The sequence below is a fragment of the Scylla paramamosain genome, chromosome 5, assembly GCF_035594125.1.
Source record: "Scylla paramamosain isolate STU-SP2022 chromosome 5, ASM3559412v1, whole genome shotgun sequence".
NCBI classification, from domain to species: domain Eukaryota; kingdom Metazoa; phylum Arthropoda; class Malacostraca; order Decapoda; family Portunidae; genus Scylla; species Scylla paramamosain.
The window spans coordinates 28,292,498-28,314,614 of NC_087155.1; the positions used below are offsets into that span (position 1 = coordinate 28,292,498).

General features: G+C 40.4%; 2 protein-coding genes across 2 annotated transcripts; both read left to right on the forward strand.

Moving 5' to 3' along the window:
* Nucleotides 1-2,368: 2,368 nt before the first annotated feature.
* LOC135100973 (uncharacterized) lies at nt 2,369-10,139 on the forward strand. Its single transcript, XM_064004590.1, has 4 exons — nt 2,369-4,142; nt 4,961-5,186; nt 6,426-6,582; nt 6,944-10,139. The coding sequence occupies exons 1-4, from the start codon at nt 2,369-2,371 to the stop codon at nt 7,133-7,135; spliced, it is 2,349 nt and encodes a 782-aa protein (XP_063860660.1). The 3' UTR covers nt 7,136-10,139.
* Nucleotides 10,140-11,715: 1,576 nt separating this feature from the next.
* On the forward strand, nt 11,716-19,322 carry LOC135100784 (RNA-binding protein 8A-like). The gene is made up of 5 exons (XM_064004102.1): nt 11,716-11,875; nt 14,770-14,910; nt 16,460-16,596; nt 17,177-17,301; nt 18,870-19,322. Exons 1-5 carry the CDS (start codon nt 11,815-11,817, stop codon nt 18,895-18,897), a joined length of 492 nt encoding a protein of 163 aa, XP_063860172.1. The 5' UTR covers nt 11,716-11,814; the 3' UTR covers nt 18,898-19,322.
* Nucleotides 19,323-22,117: the final 2,795 nt, after the last annotated feature.

Here is a 22,117-nt window from a genome sequence, read left to right on the forward strand (position 1 = left end):
GGCTGTAATATGTTACTTACCCCTGCTCTCTCTTAGTCTGTCCCACTGCTGCAGGTAAAATAACTCGTGGGGAGTTTCTGCAGATATTGCCAGAGGTGAAAGTACAGGTTATTCTAGGTCGAAAATGTTTTATCTACAAAAGCATTTCGAGGCGTTGTTTAGCCGTGGTGTGAAATTCAAATGTGGCCTGGTGACATACAGCGGCCGGGCGGGTAACCATGGCAGAGAAACACCATGCCCTCACACTTCACATTACTTTTAAGTTATGCTGTACAATTTGAACATATTCATTGTCCCAGTCTTGGTGGGATCTGCATGTGACTGACTAGCAACCAGTTGATTTGCTGCTAGCCTTGGTCCTTCCTCCTTCCCACCTGGGCAGGCAGTGCAAGGTGCCATGTAGCCTGTTATTTTATTTGTCGTTTATTACATCCATACTGTCATTGTGTAATGTTTATCGGTAAATCACCTGTCCGTTGCTATCACTCGTCTTGTCATGAATACTGTAAACCTCCAAAACTTGTAGAAATCATGACTGAAGGAAGTTGTATCTGTCACCAGGCCACACTTGAATGTCATACCACGGCTAAACAACACCTCAAAATGCATGATGCATAGACTTGTACGTCATTCTCCTGCCATGCCACGTTGTCAGTTGTGCTTTTCTAGTCATAAATTTACTTCAAAAATTAATTGTACTCGACGCTACGCTAGCATGATTTTTTTTTTTACCAATAATTTACGTAAATCAAAATTAAAAGAAAATTTTGAGTCAATAGGAGAATGACATGCAATTTTTTTAAAGATAAAAATTAATACCTGGCAACACCAGAGACGGCCACTCCCCTGACACTCGACGGAAGGAGGAACAAGGCGCCTCCTCTCACTTTTCAAGTCTTTCTCACTAATAAAGCATTAAGCACATAGAATATTTTCTGCTTAGAATAGCAAGTGAAATCCTACTTATAGGACAGAATGATACATGCCAAAATACATTAAATGAAGAAGCTTTTATAGATGATTAGGTGGAATGATTTAAATGATATTGATTATTTGTCACTGGCAATAAATCATCTATGGAAAGCTCCGTGGTGTGGCTTGATCGTGTAAGCTTCATCCATATCCGTTCATACCTGTTTATTTACATAGCTACGGTCAACTGTTACCCAAGAAAACTATTATACATCTAATTGCTGAACAATGCACATTATTACTGGACACTTAGAATTCCATAATTATGTGTGATTTCTGTAGGCACAAAAAAAATCTCTTCTTGACAAGAAGATTCATTAAGGGATAGAAAAGTAGCTTGAAAAATTACTAAATGTATAAAAAGTGCGAAGCGACAGTTTTTTTTTTTTTTTTTTCTTCTTTTTGTGGTAGTATTTTCTTTCATATACGTGGCATGGAGATTGGGGAGGGGTTTAAAGAAGAAAACGCGTTTCATCATCGTTGAAAGGGATAATTTAGTATATAAATGAATAGCATGTAAATGAATAAATGAATAGCAATATGAATACCAATATGAATGAAGCAGGAGACGTACATGTACATCATTTAATATCAATATTGTTTGTTTCTGTGTTTTAAGTGGTGAGGGACAGACTGCCTTCCCCTTCCTCCTTTCCCACCCGCCCCTTCCCCAATACTTCCCGTCACGTGGCTGTCCAATCGCCCCCAGGGCCCTAGATACTTGGCATTACGCACTTCCTGTCATAATCTATGTGGACCGGAAATATGTGCAGGTGAATATTTTTTTTCCTGCCTTTTTCCTGTCTTAAGTCCTTGACCTACTCTCATTCGCGTAACAGAAATGTGCAGGGTGCGAATCCTTACCGAGACAATCCAGCAGAGACTCATTCCGAACTCCTCTTTCCAGGTTGAGTTGGGTCGATGGCGGCGGCGATGCCTTAACCAATCTTTATTGACGTGACCCAGCGCGGCCTGACCTACCCCAGCTATGTCCTCCACGAGCCAACGCCTGGTCACCACCTGGGAATCTCAACCCTCAGGAGTACCACGAACACAGCGTCATTGCGGCAATGGGTCACCTCACCACAACCTGAAGTCCACCCAGCGCCGCCTGCTTGCGATGAAAATACACACAAGTTTCTTGTTTTACCGAGTGGCCGCGATGCACAATGGCTCTCCCCTGAAGTGCAAATATACAGTTTGTGCCTCCTAAGTGGTCAATGCGTCTCTTCATACACACCAAGAATTAAAATGTCTGTTTATGTCTTCCACTACTGATCTTGTCACCAAAGTATCTGGGACTCATTTGAGCGTCGACCTGGCGCCCTTGAGTTTGTGTGGTGGTGCGTGAGTCACGGTGGCGTCTGGCATGTGTCTTGAGGGCGTGCTGAGGGTGATGGTGTCGGCGGCAGTGGTAACGGCAGCGGCTGCGGTTGAAGTTGTCCATCAGAACTCTCCACACCTCCCCTCCATCGCCGCCCCCGCCCTGTTCACCTCCAGCCCGACAAACGCACGAGTGGAGAGTGGCGCTGAGAGTAATGCGTCACAGGTGTTGGCACCGGAGGACACTGTTAGAGGCAGTAACGAGCAGGACAGCAGGGGGCCAGTAGTGGGTGGTGGAGGCCACACAGGCAGCTACAGAAGTGGGAACTACCCAGACGCCAACAGTCAAGTCGATGGTAGTGGTATTGATGGTGACAGTTCACTGTTACGTTCCGATAACAGAACTGGAAACTGTAGCAGTGTCGGTGATGGCGATGACGTTGAGTCTGGAATGTGCGAGGAGGAGGAGGAGCAGGGTGGCGAGATCAGAGACAAGATGTGGCGGGAGTGTCCAGGGCTGGCGAAGTCGCGGCTGGCGGAAGAAGGGTTCAGGAGAGCCGTGTCCTTGGGGCTGGAGCAGTGTGGGCGGCTGTGGTGCAACCGTGTGGAGGGAAACGAGGAGCGGCGGCACCGTGGCGGCGTGTACTACGTCGTCCAACTTGGCCACGTGGCGGAGCACGAGCACGAGTGTCTCCTCAACATCAGTCGGATGATCGTGCTCCATCACTCGTGGCCAATGTGTGTCAGCGACTTCGTGTGTGCCACCAACCACTCCACCTTCGACATGTCGGCGTCGGACTGCATGCCGTGGCAGTGCTGGGCGGCGGAGACAGCAGTGCTGGTGTTCATGGTGCTTGTGTCCACTTGCATCGTAACCATGAGTGTGGTGATCATGACGGTCATCATTGCCTCCCCACAGTTCCACAAGCCCAAGTATTACCTTCGCTTCTCTCTCGCTGCCACTGACTTTTTAATCGGCGTGATTGTGTGTGGCCACGCCGCCTACAACCAGTGGGTGGGCCTTACTGAAATCCCTTTCGGTAGGTTTTTGGAGTACGCCAACTTGAAAGCGGGGCAGCTGTTTCGACACGTGCCTAACTGCCTGTGGGGCGTGTCGGACGTGCTCACGCAAATCAGTGGCTTCTTCGTGTCCTCCAACATGATCATATCACTCTACACTCTCTCCCTAATGAGCCTCGACCGGTACCTGCTGCTCACACGCACCCATTACCGCACGCTCGTCACCTCCCGCCGAGTCGGTGTCGCTCTCCTGGTGTCGTGGAGCTGCGGCCTCTGCGTCCCGTCGCTACACTTTGTTTATCGGCCTCAGAAGCAGGACGACATATGCGTCAATTACGACACGTCTTCGCTGGACGTGCATATCATCAACAACGAGAGCAAGATCGCCACAGCAGACTACAAGGTGTACCTGAAGCATGCGGTACCGCTGAGCGTGACGGTGGTGGTGGTGGCCTTTCCCATCATCATGCTCCTCGTCTTCTCCTTCAGGACGCTTCGTAAGTACAATTCCTACACGCGGGATCGCTCGGTGCGGCAGGTCAAGTCGGCGCTGCAGCTCACCCAGAGCCACTGTTCACTCTCGCGGCAGGTGAGCAGCACCAGCCTGGCCGCCATGGTGGCCCTCAGCCCGTTAGCCACCCCTGATCGCACACACTTGGCCACTGCCCGCGCGCCGCCCACCTGCTGCCACTCCTCGCCTCCTTCCTACAAGCTCAAATTCATCTTCAGAAAAAGGAAGCCAGAGAACAACGATGGTAAAATGTACGACGCCAAGACAGCGGCCTCGTCCTTGAACCTCGCGCAACGCCTCAGCGGCGGAGCACATGGTGAGTCCCGCACAGTGCATGAAGATTACACACCATCATATTTCCCATGGTGAAGATTATATTCTAGTGAAATCTGTGGAACATGCACCCCGCTATTGCGAATTTCTTTTTTCTTATATATATGCCCTACATTTCCTGTCATTTGGAGTCACCACCCATTTTTCTTTTGTGTATTGTGTGGTAATCATATAGAGCATAAAACAAAACATGAATGAAAACGAGATGAATGTCGGTTGTGACGAGTCTCATCACCAGGCTGGAAATTGGGTGTGTAGGGCGCACGGGAGGATCAGTGTAACGAAATACAAACACAGAATCATGAACGAGGTGGAGGATGATAGCTATGGATGAGGCATAGCACCTGACGGGACATTCTCTTAACAGTTTTCTCAAGGCTTTCAATCGAGTATTAACTAGGTTGACTGAGAGAGAGAGAGAGAGAGAGAGAGAGAGAGAGAGAGAGAGAGAGAGAGAGAGAGAGAGAATCATAAATCTTCAAAAATATATTATCGACTTATTAGTATTAGTTAAGTACTTAAATCTGATCACCAACCTTTTCAGCTTTACAATATTAAACATGGATCAAACTCGTACTGTTGTTACTGGAAAGATTAACTCTGGCTTCTTTGTCATGCATTTTAACAAACTCTGCCATGAAGTATATTTTGAACTCCAGAGGAACATTGTACATCAGAAAAATGTTTAAAGTATTTCTTTTTATAAGGACGTGAGAAGACAACATTGTGCACCATAAAAATGTCCAAAATGTGTATGATATACTATTGTTAGGATAATAACAGTTTACGTATCACTCGCAGACAAGATGACCAACGGAGGCGTGACGGAGGCAGAGCCGGCAACGCAGGATAACGGCAGGGAACGAGAAGGCAGTGGCGAAGGAGATGGAGTTAATGGTGGAGGTGGAGGTGGTGGTGGAGTAGGTGGAGGGCGGGAGTCAATTCTGGGGGCGCTGGGACTCCGCCGCCTGCTGGCCTCTCACTCCCACAGCGATCATGTGGCTGCCACTATCCGCCGCCTACGAGGGTGTGTGTGTGTGTGTGTGTGTGTGTGTGTGTGTGTGTGTGAGGAGCATCTATGACTTGACTATCTCAGGAGAAGCAAATGGTCCATGTAATCTATAAATCCATATCTGTCACAAGGCTGTCTGGAGCCGCCCTGCTATCCTTGCATGCCAGCATCTCTGCGGTGCCAGCTGGCTGTAACACACAAGTGAAAAAAAAAGATATATATATATATATATATATATATATATATATATATATGTATATATATATATATATATATATATATATATATATATATATATATATATATATTATATATATATATATATATATATATATATATATATATATATATATATATATATATATATATATATATATATATATATATATATATATATATATATATATATATATATATATATATATATATATATATATATATATATACACACACAACAACAACAATAATTTCTCTCTCTCTCTCTCTCTCTCTCTCTCTCTCTCTCTCTCTCTCTCTCTCTCTCTCTCTCTCTCTCTCTCTCTATATATATATATATATATATATAGAGAGAGAGAGAGAGATATAGATAGACAGATAGATAGATAGATAAATAGATAGATAGATAAAGAGAGAGAGAGAGAGAGAGAGAGAGAGAGAGAGAGAGAGAGAGAGAGAGAATTGTTTTATATATATATATATATATATATATATATATATATATATATATATATATATATATATATATATATATATATATATATATATATATATATATATATATATATATATATATGATAAAGTAAACTCCGTGTGCTCGTTAGACATGACTATGTAGTGTAGCTGTTAGGATGTGTTGTCTGTCCCGGAATAATTACTGTTTACTTTCTCGAGGTGTTCATTTACACGTGAGTTCAATATCCAGTGCGTAGTGGCGGTGTGATGAACGTTTAGTACATTAATATTCCAGAAGTCAATCTACTTCAGGTTGTCTTGCATGATGAATGTTTCCTATTATCCATGACACTTCAAATACTATTTTATTAGCTCTACAGTACAATACAATGTCTATTGACGGAGAACTCGTAATGAAACAAAAACTGTCCCTCTAGTATTCCCACAAATTGTTCAGAGAGGGGACGAATGAGGCTATTTGAATATAGTTATTGAAGGTAATGGCCTCCTCCCCCATTAACTGTAATATTTCAAACATTCGGTGCACGCCCATTCAAACAACCGCGCCCTTGTCTGCTACAGGAGCGTGGTGCTGGGCGGCTGGGGTGCTGAGTGGATGACGGGGCGAGACAGGGAGATCACTTGTACCGTGCTGGTGAATGTGGCCGTGTTCATGTTTGCCTGCTTCCCACTGCTGGCGGTGGGCGGCTGGATGATGTTCCTCTACTTCACGCAGCAGGTGAGAGAGAGAGAGAGAGAGAGGTGGGGAGGTGGAGGGTGAGGCATTGCTATTGTTGATGATGATGGTAATTTTATTGCACCCTTAAACAATATATGTGAACTATACAAAAGTGGTCATACAATTACTGATTAGCTGATAAATATAAAGGTTATAACAAAAATATATACTGCATAACGTCAATAAAACAAAATAAGACGAAACAAGCAGTCAAAGCAGTCAAACAAACAATCAGTTATGGCTAACAAGCACCAACAGAGAGAGAGAGAGAGAGAGAGAGAGAGAGAGAGAGAGAGAGAGAGAATGACATCATACACAAACGCATCATCGTCACCCTAACCCTCCGTCACGACCCTTGCAGGAGAGTATCAACAACCGGGCGCCCCTCAAACAGCTGCTTTTCGTGGCCCCGTGGCTCATGGCGCTCAACAGCCTCTGGAACGCCCTCCTGCACCTTGCCTACAACCACAAATTCCGCAGCGCCGCAGGACACCTCATCTGGACCGCCTGCCGGAGACTTTGTCGAGTGTTCAGTGGCTGCGGCAAAGAGTGAAGGAAGGGAAGGCGGGGGTTGACATAATAGGTTGTGTATTATCGTACCAGAGAATCTGTTGTTACTGTGGTACGATATGTTTTATCGAGTATTTCATTTCTAGTCGTGCATAAACCGGTAAAATGGACAGTTAATTTTCAGTCGTGTTATACATATTTGGATGTGTCATACAGTATATGTATAGCGTAGCACTTCTCGGGGAATATGTACGTATGATTAAGTTTAATGTGACCATTGCCGTCTATCTAAAGTTTATGTAAGCACCGCCTCTATACTGGCGGTGTGTCGGAAGTTTGGCACCACTGCTACTCTGGCGCCATTCTCAGGCTGGTGAATACGACCTCCCCGCCCACACCCCTCCCCTCCGTGAAGCCTCGAGTCAGAGCGGCCTTCCGTCAAGCAGACACAAACAAGAACACACCTCAGTTAATGCCTTAAACACCAAATGATTTTGATGTTGACAACCAGCAGGAACACATACACACTACCACTATTAGCCGGTGGCTCGGTGTGATACAACAAAGATCCAAGAACGTTCGTCTTACCTTTGAAAAGATGCGAGATCGACCCTGCTCACGGCAGCTTTTTGGTGGGAGAGTTTGTATTCTCTCATCATCATATTACCATGTTGCGGTGATATAACTCAATCAGTAATTATCTTCCTTCAGATATTGTTACTATGCATTCCATTTTTCTTCCTCATACAACAACGACAAAAAACGTAGTACTTCCACTACCATACTGCTGCTGCTGCTGCTGCTGCTGCGGGCGTTACAATCTTTAATTAGAAAAATTACTTATTATCTCGTTGTACGAATGCCTCGCTCATCACCCGAGTAGGGCGACTGAAATATACCATGTACTGTACGTACATTTCCCCCCCCCCCCCGTCTCTTCTACGAGTACATACTTACAATACATGGTGGTTGTAACGACGAAACGTGTGTATCTGTATGTGTACGTACCTTTGTTGTTTTGTGTGCACCATTGTCACCTACTGTGTGTCGACTAATCATGAAAAATGAAACCAGAATAATCGTTCATCGTTGATGAATATACGAGCCTGTGTGTTTACCAGAAGGGAGGAAGAGTAATAGTCGATGAGGAAGTGACTGGCAGCCGTACAGAGCGTCGGGCGACGGAGGGACGAATGGTGTGTTGGAATTTTACGATTTACTATTTGTATACGTTTTATATGAAGTACATTTATTGGGTACAATTAATAGTTATGTAGTTATAGGATAGCAGGATGTAATACATGGGATGTCAAGATCAATGCAGAGGTAAAAACTGCAACTTCCAGACGGAACACCTTTCCTCCCTCGTGAGGGTTACAACACGGCAGCGTGCATCCGTTATGTGACAACCTAGTCAACAGCTTCAGTATTCTTGGGTATTTCTAGTACTCGTTCCTTGACTAATTTATTCATTTCTTCTCAGTCCTCCATCACCACTGCGCTAAGCATCTTATTGGTTTCTTTGAGGCCGTGCAATAAAATCTGTGACACCATTCATTAGAGATGGAAGAGACCATGAGAGATGGTATAATTACGTGTTTTTTATGTCTCGCCTTGTTTGCCTCTCAGAGTATAGTGGGATCTTTCGGTTGTGACACAAATGTACTAAACCCAAAGTCACGAGGGTGATGTTTCACAGTGCGACTTTCGCGTTTTGCCTAATTATAATTCAGATCGTTAACAGAGAGCTAGGCATTGTTAGGAATCCGCCGCACTCTCTCTCTCTCTCTCTCTCTCTCTCTCTCTCTCTCTCTCATTTCCCTATATTTATATCGTTTACTTTCCACAACATTGCGCATGACTTTAATCCGTCGTGTAAGGGTGTTTTCAAGTATCGTTAGTAATGGCTCGGGAAAACAATTGCTCAGCGGTGTATATTCAAATTATGATTACAAATTATTATACCTGGATGTATTTTCTTAGTAGTATTATATTAGTGAGATGTGGGTCAAGCTCGTGTTGTCCTGTCTCCATGTCTTGCATAAGTTTCGAAGTCGTGGGTATGCCTTGCTTACACCACCTCCGTCTGCGCACCATTCCAGCTGTCAGTGATTTTACTTAGAGGAAAGAATCTCTTTATATTGTTTTATCACTTCTTTTTGTTTGTCCCTGTGTCCTGCAGTTCTCCGCCATTCTGCATCATCATTTCTTCTCTTGCTCTTTTTTGATAACAAAGTTCGATCTTATGTAATTGCACCTTTTTTCTAATCTCTCTCTCTCTCTCTCTCTCTCTCTCTCTCTCTCTCTCTCTCTCTGTGTGTGTGTGTGTGTGTGTGGACCTAGGCGCCACTGTCAATATATCATAAACGCCAAGCTTGACGGGAAGGAAAACAAAAATAATGGGAAATCTACCTTGTTGGTTTACCGGAAAATGACCTGCGGGGGTAATTATAAAAGTCAGCGGCGTGATTAAGTTTACCTGGAAAAGGTTATTAAGTGATTGATGATACGCCGCTCTGAAAGAAAAAAAAAAAGAGGCTAAGGAGTGACTCAGTGATGATAGAGAGAGAGAGAGAGAGAGAGAGCAGCCTTGACGACAGCTAACCTCTCCTCATTTAATAACCTATCCTAACCTAACAACCTATCCTAACCTGACGACCTAACCTAAGCTAACCTCCGGGAAAATTTGTCATCAGCACGGCAGCTCAAGTGTAGCCTCAAGCGCGATGTGTACGACAGAGGTATAAACTCATGTATACGTATGTACTGCACTTACTGTTGCTAATATTACGCGAACATTTTGTAGCTTAGTAATAATTGTTGTTGCTACCATTATTATTATTATTATTATTATTATTATTATTATTATTATTATTATTATTATTATTATTACTACTACTACTACTACTACTACTACTATCACTACTACTACTACTACTACTACTACTACTACTACTACTACTACTGTCACCATCTACTACTACTACTACTACTGTCACCATCATAATCATCATCATTATCATGAGTTACACCACCACCACCGCCATCACCACCAATATATATATATATATATATATATATATATATATATATATATATATATATATATATATATATATATATATATATATATATATATATATATATATATATATATATATATATATATATATATATATTGGACATTATTTTCGAGATATTAAGAATATATGATAAATATTTTCGAATGTATGTATTTTAGAATGTATTTACCAAAGTATTTAAATACAATTGATGTATTTAATTTTCAAATAAATTTGTGATGATTTAATACTTAAGTATTTAAATGCACATATCTACTGTGTATTTAATATTTAATATTGATCGTATTCAGTGCCAGGTGTGGTGAGCAGATGCAGGCATTGAGGTAAAACTGTTGAGTCATTTTCTTGAAACCCTCTCGATTGGCGGGTGGCGGGACAGGACGGCAGATTTTCGAGTCATACACTTGCGTATGGCAGGACAGAATAAAAAAAAAGGGGAAAAGGTATGCAATTATTATTATCAATTAACTAGTAAAGCACCACTGGAACAGTTTATTAACTTAGATCCTCCTAATGATGTATTCAGTACGTAATAAGAGAACAAACCAACAACCATAAACAATTAAATGGCGAGGAAACACTGTATGACTTTGACTTATAAAACAGGTATGAAAAAAAATCTTATAACATTCTGGTCAAATAGTATCTTTCTATTTATTTATTTATTTATCCATTTATATTTACCAGAGAGAAATCGTGTCTCAATCTCATCTAACCCTCTGATTGCTTGTACGAGTAACTATAGCACCTGCTCTAACCTTACTGAGTAACCTACAACTATACAATACAGGCTCTAAACAGGCTACAGTGAAATTAAGGTTAGAACTTACGAAAGGACAAGTTACGGGTTCAGCAGATGAGAGAGAGAGAGAGAGAGAGAGAGAGAGAGAGAGAGAGAGAGAGAGAGAGAGAGGGGGGGAGGGAATAAATGACTGGAATAGACTTAGGTAATAAGGGCATCAATTTACAGTGTTAGTGAAAAGGAGAAAGTTTGCATGAATGTGGTACAATGCCTTTCTCAACACATTTGCCAATAACTGTGCGAGGAGGCTGGAAAGTGATGAATAAATGAATGGAACAAACTTAACAAGAACGTGGTGAGTGTACAGATTGTTTCTAGAAGTTGGATAAATATAATGGTGATGGTAGATGAAAAGTTTAAAAACATTACTCAGGAGCTTCCTTATGTACGTAGATCAACTTGTCTTTTGTTGTCTGATTATTAAAAAGAGAGATAAGAAGGAATTGGTTCTCAAATAGAGTGATGGTAGATGAATGCCTCAGTAATCAGGTTGTTAGTGTTATTAAAGAACTTTGAAATATTGGACAAATCTATGAATGTCTGGAATAGGTGGAAAGTGGCAGCATAACATGGTTTCATACAGGGATTGACTGAAATTGACCGCAACATCGCGGTCATATGGCGTCTTTTATACAAGGTCTGCTTCTTGCAGCTCCCTTAATAAAATGATATAAACAAAACGTTTCTCTTGTTTTCTTATACTCTTAGATTGTTATCAAATACTGCATATGTAATTAGGAGGGTATTTGCCATTGCTTCCCGGTGAGGTAAGAGTTTCTTCCCCCGTGGTGCACGCGGCGCCGCCACACGCTGCCAGACGCAGAACGGCAGCGCATCATGGCGGACGTGTTGGACATTGACAACGCCGAGGAGTTTGAGGTGGATGAGGATGGCGACCGTAAGTACATATTTCCTAAAGCTGTTAGTGTGTATGAGAGACTATGAAGGTCTGGGGTGTATGTTAGTGTGGGCTTTATTTAGGTTTTGTGTATCAGTAGCGTGTTATTCCTTGTGTTTTGGTGCCAGCATGTGTTTGGCGGCCTGGTGCTACTGGTCTTTCTCCTAGAGGTGATATTATCCTTTCCCCCGTGTCTGAAGCCGCACCTAGGGCACACTGGCGCCTGGGGACCTGTATAACTGGTGGTGTGTCCTGTGGAGACTGCTGGGTTATAGGTAGCAGTAGTAGTGGTGGTGAAAGCCTGGTAGGTCACCACTGCTGGGTGTTTTTTTTTTTCTGTAGTTAGTTTCACCTGATGTGGTCAGCCGCTCCAGATCTCGGGCAACGCCCCGCCTCGTGTGGCCTTCGCGTGTAGGGTCAACGAACCAGGCTGGGTCGTGTAGCTTTGATGGTCAGGTTACTTGTTATATGCCAACTTGATTTTGTCATTAGAAGTGAATTGAGAGAATTTTCGGTTAGCGGCATCCTGATATTTTCGGAGATCAAACGATATTTTATGGTAAATGTCATTGTGTTTTGAATAATCACGTGAGTGTTGGTGGACAATATATTAGAAAATAAGCGTCATACAATACTTCAATTTTTCTCTCCCATTCTGTGTGCTTGATTAGCTTAGGGATACGCTATGAAGGCAGGGTGTTGGAGTGTCCACCTTTGACCTCTGTGGACTCATCAAAAGTTGCACTGGCTGGTATTATTGCATTTTCAACCAATACACCATATGTAACTGTAGCCCTTCGCAGGATCTGCATCTCTGTTCGGAGCTTTTCTAGCCCCAGTTTACCCTTTCAGAAATTAATAATAACTTCAGATGAGAATTTTGAAGGTTTAAGTCAGTTCTAGCTAAGATCCACATTCAGTTGTCTCTTGCTGGATATGGAGTGTGTTCGTATGTTTTTTATCAGTGGTGCACATGCTTGATGGCAACATGACATTGAGTCACATGTTAAGACCTATGATGATGTGGGGTTACCTGGTGTGAAGCAGGTCACACAAATTTGTCAGCCAATCACATATAGGCATGTATGTTTAGAGGAGGAAGGAGAATCCAGGACTGTGTGCTACATCAGTTTGACCATGGCTATGGAAGAGACATTTTCTGGCTGTGAATGTATGAACTGGCAGTTTACCACCAGTTCCCTCAACATCTTTAGGTATTTTTTGTTAAGTAATTACTGTTGATATGTAGTGATGACTGGCAGAATGTAGGTTTCAAAATGTTATGTTACGTTAGTTTACCTTATGGGGGTCTAGGTTAGGTAATGTGAAGTTCGGTTAGGTTAGGAAGTTTTAGTTAGGTTAGGTTAGTGACCTTAAGGGGGGTTTGTCAACCCCCTCCGGTTAGGTTAGGTTGTTTGTCAGGTAAGGGTAGCCAAGAAATTTCCCATTTTCGAAATATGATGATTATCATCCTTAGATTTTTTCATGAATGTTAAAAATGCCTCATTTTGGCTTTCCATGCTCAAAATCCCCACATTCTCACCAGGCCTCTATGCTTGTTGGCTATAGTGAAAGAGATAAAGACAGTGAGAGTGTTGGTTGAAACTGCAAATATACCAATTTTTTTCAGTAATCAAATCATTAAGATTATTATTATAGATTTTTCTTTACACAAGTTTAATTATAGCAAGATTTTCCCTGAATAAAAGAAAGTAGTTGTAGGCTGTTTGTTTCTTTCCTGTATTGCTGCCTATAAAAATAATTTTTTTTTTTTTCTAACTTCTGAAGAGGCCCTTCCTTGGGCTTTTCTGGAAACGAATCAATTTGAACAGGCTTCTTCAAGAAGATAAAAGTTTCTTGTTTCATATTGCATTTGTATTTGTATCTTTTTTCACAAATCTAGTCAGATTTTTTGTTTTTATAGATTCCTGTAAATTTTTCATTACCCAAGTGATATTGGTACACCTTAAAATGGGAAAATACAACATTAATGTAGATTAGATTAGATCACACTGACATAATCTGGTCTCATTTACAGGCAGCAATTTATTGCAATTTTTCACAGTTGCATTTCTGTACAAACACCATTAGTTGATCAGCTTCACCATCACAACATTGTGGAAACTAGGTTCAGTCCCTGTTGATAGTTCTACATAGATTTTTGGTATCCAATCTCTCTTTCAGTTCCTTCAGCCTGTTCCTCTCAGTATTGTTTTATTTTATTTTTTTATGTAGGTGGTGTACCGGCCAAGGACAAAAATTACAGGATAAGTGTCTTGAAACCTCCCTTTTGAAAGAGTTCAGGTCATAGGAGGGTGGAAATACAGAAGCAGGCAGGGAGTTCCAACCAGAGAAAGGGATGAATGATTGAGAATACTGGTTAACTCCTGCATTAGAGAGGTGGACAGAATAGGGGTGAGAGAAAGAAGAAAGTCTTGTGCAGTGAGGCCATAGGAGGAGGGGAGGCATGCAGTTAGCAAGATCAGAAGAGCAGTTAGCATGAAAATAGTGGTAGAAGATAGCAAGAGATGCAACATTTTGGCAGTGAGAAAGAGGCTGAAGACAGTTAGTTAGAGAGGAGTTGATGAAACAAAAAGCTTTTGATTCCACCCTGTCTAAAAGAGCTTTATGAGTAGAACCAGCAAACCAGCAGATAGTCTAACCAATCTATGAAAAACCCTACTTTGTTTTGATCTCTGTCCATTAATACTTATTGGTCTTCCTTTATCATTTTATTTATTATCACCAAGTAGAAGTGGTGAGAGAGTGGGAGAAGAGCAAAACTTGAGAAAGGTATTGTGGGTCAAGTAATGAATATGTGCAGACCTTAAAGTAATGTATACAAAGTTTGTTAGTCCTGAATGTATTTTTACATATGGAACATGCATTTGCAGAGGGCTTGGTCAAGCTGAAGGAGAGAGCCAAGAAACGCAAGGGCAGAGGCTTTGTTGGCGATGAACGCTCAGACCGCCAGGATATCCTCTATGAGGGGATGGAGACAGATGAAGCAGATGATGAGCCTGGACCCCAGAGATGTGAGTATTATTGTGAGAATGTGCTGCTGTTAAGGAAGCACACAGTAGGATTACTTGTATCCTTTAAGTAGGAGATATTAGAGTCATTGTAAAGATGTCATCAAAGGCTATTCTGGTTTGCTTAACATTTTTTTATTTTATATATATATATATATATATATATATATATATATATATATATATATATATATATATATATATATATATATATATATATATATATATATATATATATATATATATATATATATAGTCTTTTTACTGCTGTAAGAACATTCAGTTGTTGGCTGAGTAGGGAAATTCTCCATGAGCTGTGTTGCCATGTCTATAGGGCTTTTATGTAAAGGACAGGTGACCCATCCTACCTCATTCTCTCTCTCTCTCTCTCTCTCTCTCTCTCTCTCTCTCTCTCTCTCTCTCTCTCTCTCTCTCTCTCTCTCTCTCTCTCTCTCTCTCTCTCTCTCTCTCTCTCTCTCTCTCTCTCTCTCTCTCTCTCTCTCTCTATATATATATATATATACAAGTTGCAAGTCTGTGTATCTGATCATTATTCTGAAAGCTCATCTGAACATTTGCTAATGTTGATTGTGAAAGAGTCCAGGAAATGTTCAACACTTGTTTTGCTCATTATTCTTTCCTTGCATTGCTTCCATCATGGGTGGTGGCCTACAAGGGAGTGACCCCTTATTTAGCCCTCTCTCCGACTAGAGTCACCTGATAAGCTTCCGAGTGTTCTTGACCTTCATGACAATGCCATAAAGCTATGCAGTCAAATGGTGTGATATTCATGTAAAACTAAAACTTATCTTAAAAAAGTGAACCTTTGATAACATTGCATAGTTTGATGAGCTAATTAATGAATACATAATTCTCAAAATTCAATCAAAAGTAAAAGGAACTGATATATAAAGAGATATTGTGTGATGTGGCATAGTAGCTAACAGGCCTTGGCTTCAGTGTTCTTCCGACAATAAGAATAGTATAGTAAATATCATTGGGTTGACTGCAAAATTTGAAAATATTCATGAATGGGATTGCTGTGTGGAGACTTGTTGCATTTTTCAAAAGGTTTTTCACTAAGATCAGATACTTAAAAACATTTATCTTTTGTTTTTTCACAAAAGACAAAAATTAAATGAAACCAGAGTTATGGGGTGGTTTATTGATCTAAGATATTCCCACAGAAGTCTCCAGAAAGTGGCTTGACATTATTGTGATTTTTAATGGGGTAATGTGTTATTTATTTTGAGATACAGAGATTTTGTAAGGGGTTTAGCAACACTTCAGTGATTTTGTGTGGAGTTTTCACTTCAGACTTTAACATATGTTTGGCTGTGGAATACAGATTAGATGACAGTAGAATATTTTATGGTACTGAAAGAGAAGAGGTGGTGTGTGGAAGATGTATGGAGTGGATATCTTGTATTGCTGCTGCAATCATCTCTTGTAAAGAAATGATTTCCAGAGAGCTCTTAGGCATTTGTAATAATGAATATGACTTGTTTATCTGTACTCCTGTCTGACTGTCCTTTTTTATTTTGGGTGTCAGCCGTGGAGGGCTGGATCCTCTTTGTGACAGGGGTGCATGAGGAAGCTCAGGAAGATGACATTCATGATCGCTTCTCAGAGTATGGGGAGATCAAGAACATTCATCTCAATCTGGACCGACGCACTGGCTTCCTGAAGGTAATGCTGCCTAACTCAGGAGATAAAGTAAAACTATTTTACGTGTGGTTTGGGTTGCCTCCCAATTTTATATTTATCTTTTTTTATTTGATATCCAATTAAAATGCTAACTTACAGCATTGGAGATTAGTATCTATACTTTCTGTTGTATAAAATGATAAACCATCCTATACACCCTTTGCATTAGATTTTCATCCCATACAGTAAATTATGTTTGCATACTTGTATCCTTTATTGTGGCTTCTTAGTTCTCTCTTGAAATGCTTAACAGCCTTACTGTGTTATATGAAGTTCTAAAGAATGAAGGTATTGTAATTGTACATAATATTCGTTATGACTGCAAGGCTTTATGAATTTGCATATTGTGGTTGTTAAGTTATCAAATATAACACTATGCAAATGTTACATCTCCATCCATCTGTGCCAATTATTTCCTTTTAATTGATTTGGCATGGTATCTATATAGGTCTTGCATGCATAGGTTTCTTCCTTTTGTGTCAGTAGTTTTTCAATCTACTTGTTGCTTATCCTTATCTTTTTATTTATCATCACCTTATGACTTCCACCTTGTTCCCTTCAGGGATATGCGCTGGTGGAGTTTGAGACGTTTAAGGAGGCACAGGCTGCACTGGATGGTCTCAACAATGCAGTGATCCTTGGTCAGCCCATCTCTGTGGACTGGTGCTTTGTCAAGGGACCAAGAAGGCAAGTCTTATCCTCAGGGAGCTTGTCTAAATGTTTTAGCTGTATACATTGTTGTTTACAAAAGTTTTGTTCACATTTTTATATTTGTGTATGTGAACTGAGATAATTTTTGCTGATTTATTAATATTGACTGAATATGGCAAGTTTGCTAAGTAAACTTTTATGTAAAAACTTAAGTGTATAAACTATATATTGTTGAACTCTGGGAAATTGTGTGATTGAATCTTTTTATAGTTTGGCACAACCCTGTCAGGTGCAGGTGCAGGCATGTAAACATACTAGTAGATGAAAGACTGATATTATGCTGGAACAGGAGGCCTTCAGCAAGTTTTCTTTTATTAAAGGACTTGCAATAATTGTTTTCTGCAGGAAGATTAGGAACCATGGTAACAACAATACTGTTGAGAGGATGGGAAATCTCATCATGGCAGCCAGTATAAAAGTTACAGCAAGGGATGATGAATTTGTGAAGTGATAGTGGGAGACAATGTTCATAACAGAATTTCTGGTCCTGGTTTGCATCTAGGCTGGGGATGTCACCTTATCAAGCTGTTCATTGATCTTTTGGGTTGGTCAGTGAATGGGTACCTAGGGAAACTAAAGAGACTTGCATGGCACAGTGGCTTTGTCTCCCAGTACATGATGTCACCTAACACCATCTCAAAGCTCAGCGAGATAGAGATTTGCACTGAGGCCACAGGCAGCTATAACATATGCCTCTTCCTTTTACCATAATAAAGCAAAAATTAACTGTTAACATTGAGATTGGTAGACAGCTGTCATGTGGAGAGCTGGAGACCATAAATAAACATTTTTGTCTACTTCATCAGCCATGAGTCAGCTGTATGAGGCAGACAGTCCTCCTTCTGTTATTACTCACTCATGTTGGTACCTGATGTGGGGAAACTACACTGCTGTACTTCTGTTCCATATCCAGAGTGGGGGGATACACTTGTCCTTATACTATAATAGTTTGCCTTCCCACTTTGTCCAGCAACCTTTGGTGTTAGAGTACTGTTTGATATTTATGAAATTACTTCTATGTTGTATTATCATTCTTCATATTGAGAATATCATAGTGATTTTAAAGAGTTATAGTATGATGAAAGCTAGAATAGCACGGTTCTAACAGATTGTGTAGCCCGTTATTCATGAGTATACTTTGTGTATATCTGTGGTTTTGAGTTTTGGGAACAATTTTGCTATTCATATTAACTTGAGTTTCTGGATGATTACTTTGCATCACATGTATGACTTGGGGTCACTTTGGTTTTTAGTCTGAACTTAAGACTTTTGGAACATGTCTTAGGGTCATATATTTGCCCATTAACCTGTTTTCTCCCACTTTAATAATGCTAATTTCTTAACATCATCTTCTATACCTCTACTGTCTTCTCATAGTCTTCACATTTACTAAATTGTTCTGAGGCATATTTTTGGCTTTATCTGAGGCATATCTGAGGCATATATTTGGTTTTAAGGTAAGAGAAAAGTGAAGACAATAGCATTCTTTTATTGCTCTGATGTTACTGATGCACACTAGCTAAATTAAACTATTTACCTTGCAGGAACAAAAAGGACAGACGGAGGCGGTGAGCAAGAAATACCTGATATCTGGAGGGTGTGTACGCGTGTTGGTGGGTGAGAAGTCATTTATGCACACTGTAGGCTTATCATGCACTTGATGCTTGCAGTGCAAGTAATTTTTCTCACATAATTGACATTATTTTAAAGAAATATCTCATTGATTTTCCATCTTCATTAATAACAGTTTAAAGTTACTCATAATTGGCAGCAACATTTGTAAACAAATGTTGATGGTACAAATGTTTAGATAATTGGGAAGTTCACTTATGATTCAAAACTAACATATTTGTCCATAGAGGAATTTTTTCTTCCATGTTTTTATGTAGCTGTGTCTTGATTGAATGTGTGACTGTTGTCCTGCCTGTGAGTCAGTAAAGGATAAAGTTAAAGTACTTGAAAGAGAGCACTTTTCTTATTAAAATTATTAGTTTTTTCCAGTGTTTTTCATTGCTCTGTTCATGGATCAACTGAGGAGGTGAGGTGCTAGAAAGTGGAGTGGAGAGGCTTCCACCAGATGTTCTATGGGTTGCTAGGCCTGAAAAGAGCCTGTAATTGGGGCATTAGCACTGGTCTGGAAAAACTGCCAGATTCACCAGCTGATTTAATTTTACACAAAAAGCTCATTATGCTGTAAAAATATCTTTACGACATCCATGTGTTACCAGTCCAACTAATAAGTTATTAGGAACATTTTTAGCGACCATCATCAACCAAAGAGCAAGAAATATGACAAAACAAGCAAACTACTATACACATTATTGAGTGTTGGATGTATTATTACCTTGGGACAAATGCTATTTTTTCCTCTATATAAGTTTACTTCGTCCATTTTATTATGCAGTTAACCTTATCACGCACCAGTAAGTTTCTTAAGTTTTCTTTCCAATACCTCTTCTGTTGACAGGCATTTGTGGTCTCTGTGCGCCTTGTAAAACTTTGATTTAGAAGCCGCTTTCTTTCCTTGAAACTCATAAGTACTTGCTGTATATCACTAGTTTCACAAGGAAATTATCCTCATGATGATCACATGAAAATAACTAAAAAGTAAGCTCATTAATTTTTCCCCCTCAAGAAAAAAAAAAAAAAAGGTTCATGACCTCGTAGCTCAGGACTTTGCTTGTGAGCATTCTGCATGCTATGCATCATCTAAACAGCCTTTTTTATGAGCTTTACCATGGTAGTTTTGTCATTGTGATATGTCAATTGGATCTCAAGAAAATAAAGAAAAATTGAAATCAGCATTCATCCCAAATTATGTGCAGACTGAGTCATGAGTTGAGGCTGACAAATTATCTAACAATTGGCCTATCCTGGGAAGCATCAGTGTTGCTAATTCATTACTTATTTCAAATGTATCCTCATCTTTGTGTTTTTTGACACAACTCTGCATTGGTACGGTTTCGCATGAAGACATTTTGACGCATGTGTGCGTCTGGTGTGTGAAAGGTTTAATATAAAATTTTCTAAATCCTGGCACATAGAAAGAAACAACTGTTTTGATGCCAAATCTTCGCAGAAGATTGGTGAAGATTGTCTATTGACCTTGTGTCTGCTAGTGTCTTCTCTGAGTTGCTGCTTGTTGTTTAAATAGGGTCTCCCAATGTCTTCACTGACTTGCTGCTTTCTGCTTTGGAGATACAACCTATCTTCTGACACCTTGGTTCTTCTTTTGTGATATGTTTGTGCAATCAACCACATCACTCGTTTAGACTGAGGTCTTACACCACCACTGCAAACTCGTATATCTCGCCTTGGGTTTTTTTGGTGTTTTCGAGAAGTTGGTGTGTCTGATATCGGCTGGTCCTTTTGTCTTAGCACGGTTTCAGCCATCACAATATCTATTCAGTACAAATAATACTTGCTTGATTATTTCCTAGATAAAATATTAGTCCTTGGAGAAACAAGTGGAAAATCCTTCAGACTAAATATGTAGCAGGAGACGAAATAAATGTGAAAAAACTGAGTCTAGTTGTGAGTATTTAGTTTATAATATAATAACTGTTCTCTAGAGTATGCATCACCAGATCCCATGGATACTGTTAGGATTATTGTTTTGTAGCATGTATTTCAGTACATCAAGATGTATCACTAGAGGTGATTTTAGAATGTGCATCTACAGAAAAGTGTGGGAGTATGAGTGGCATGGCTACAAACCAGCCTTTTTTTCTACTGTATTTAGTGGTTGATGAGACATTTGTTAAAACCTCCTGTAAGTACAGATGTGTATCCCTCCCAAGGTAACTTGCATACTGCCTTGGTGTGGCATGGTGATGATCACTTGGTTTTGGGGCTCAGAAATCATGCCACCCATTTGGCTGCTTGACATATAGCTTTGGAAGCAAAGCATGGAACAATTAAAATCATCTCATTCCTCATGCATGGTGGTGGTGGCAGGAATTCACCAAGGAGATGCAGGAAGAGTGGTGAAATGAAATGTTTGTATTAACTATTGTGTGGTTCCCTTTTATAGCAAAAGTCAATGAACCATATATATGTTCAGGAAACTTATGTTAAGATGAAATAGTTTATTATTCATTCCATGACTAGTGTGTGGCTGTGATACAGACTTTATGGAACATGTCTTCAAATATATATAATGGTGGAACGATTCCATTTTGTATGTATGAGGAGGACATGTGTATAATATGAGATGGATATTGAAAGTGAATCGTGCGAAGAGAAAATAGTAGGGGTGTATGACCTTGGAATACCTAATAAGCAAAAGCATCAGTTGTAGGAATGTTTGAGATAGTAGTGGGAGGGGAGAGAATGGAGGAGGCAAGTGACATTATGTGGGAGCAGTGATAGTTAAGCAAGGTGAGATGGATAAGAGAGGGTTCTGAAAGGGTAAGAGTCATAGAAGAGATTTGGAAGAGAGACTGGATTGTGGCGTAGGGCACAACAGTCAAGAGTGTGTGTTGTGGAAGAGAGCTATCGGAGAGGGACTTTGGAGCAAAGAATGGGAGGGCAAGGGCAATGTAAGTGTGTATGAAAGCTATGGTATTAGTGTTGGTGTATGTATTTAGTGTAAGTTGTGGAGTGATGCTATGGCCTTACTGAGATGATTAAGGGCTGTTTATAAAGAAATTGCATGTGAGTAAAATTGAAAGTCCTGATAGGAGAGGAAGTTCACTTGGAAGATAGGATAATGTAAAGGAGTACCTGTGTGAAAGAGTGAATTTTTGCATAGGGAGAGTTGGAAGATTTTCCACCATGGCCTCCCCATAGG

What these genes read in the sequence shown, in the direction of transcription:
- LOC135100973 (XM_064004590.1), top strand. Translation starts at nt 2,369, where the DNA reads ATGGTGTCGGCGGCAGTGGTAACGGCAGCGGCTGCGGTTGAAGTTGTC. An exon ending in CCTCAGCGGCGGAGCACATG is followed by an intron (nt 4,143 to 4,960) that starts GTGAGTCCCGCA and finishes TATCACTCGCAG; the next exon opens with ACAAGATGACCAACGGAGGC. An exon ending in ACTATCCGCCGCCTACGAGG is followed by an intron (nt 5,187 to 6,425) that starts GTGTGTGTGTGT and finishes TGTCTGCTACAG; the next exon opens with GAGCGTGGTGCTGGGCGGCT.
- LOC135100784 (XM_064004102.1), top strand. Translation starts at nt 11,815, where the DNA reads ATGGCGGACGTGTTGGACATTGACAACGCCGAGGAGTTTGAGGTGGAT. An exon ending in GGTGGATGAGGATGGCGACC is followed by an intron (nt 11,876 to 14,769) that starts GTAAGTACATAT and finishes ATGCATTTGCAG; the next exon opens with AGGGCTTGGTCAAGCTGAAG. An exon ending in TTTGTCAAGGGACCAAGAAG is followed by an intron (nt 17,302 to 18,869) that starts GCAAGTCTTATC and finishes TTTACCTTGCAG; the next exon opens with GAACAAAAAGGACAGACGGA.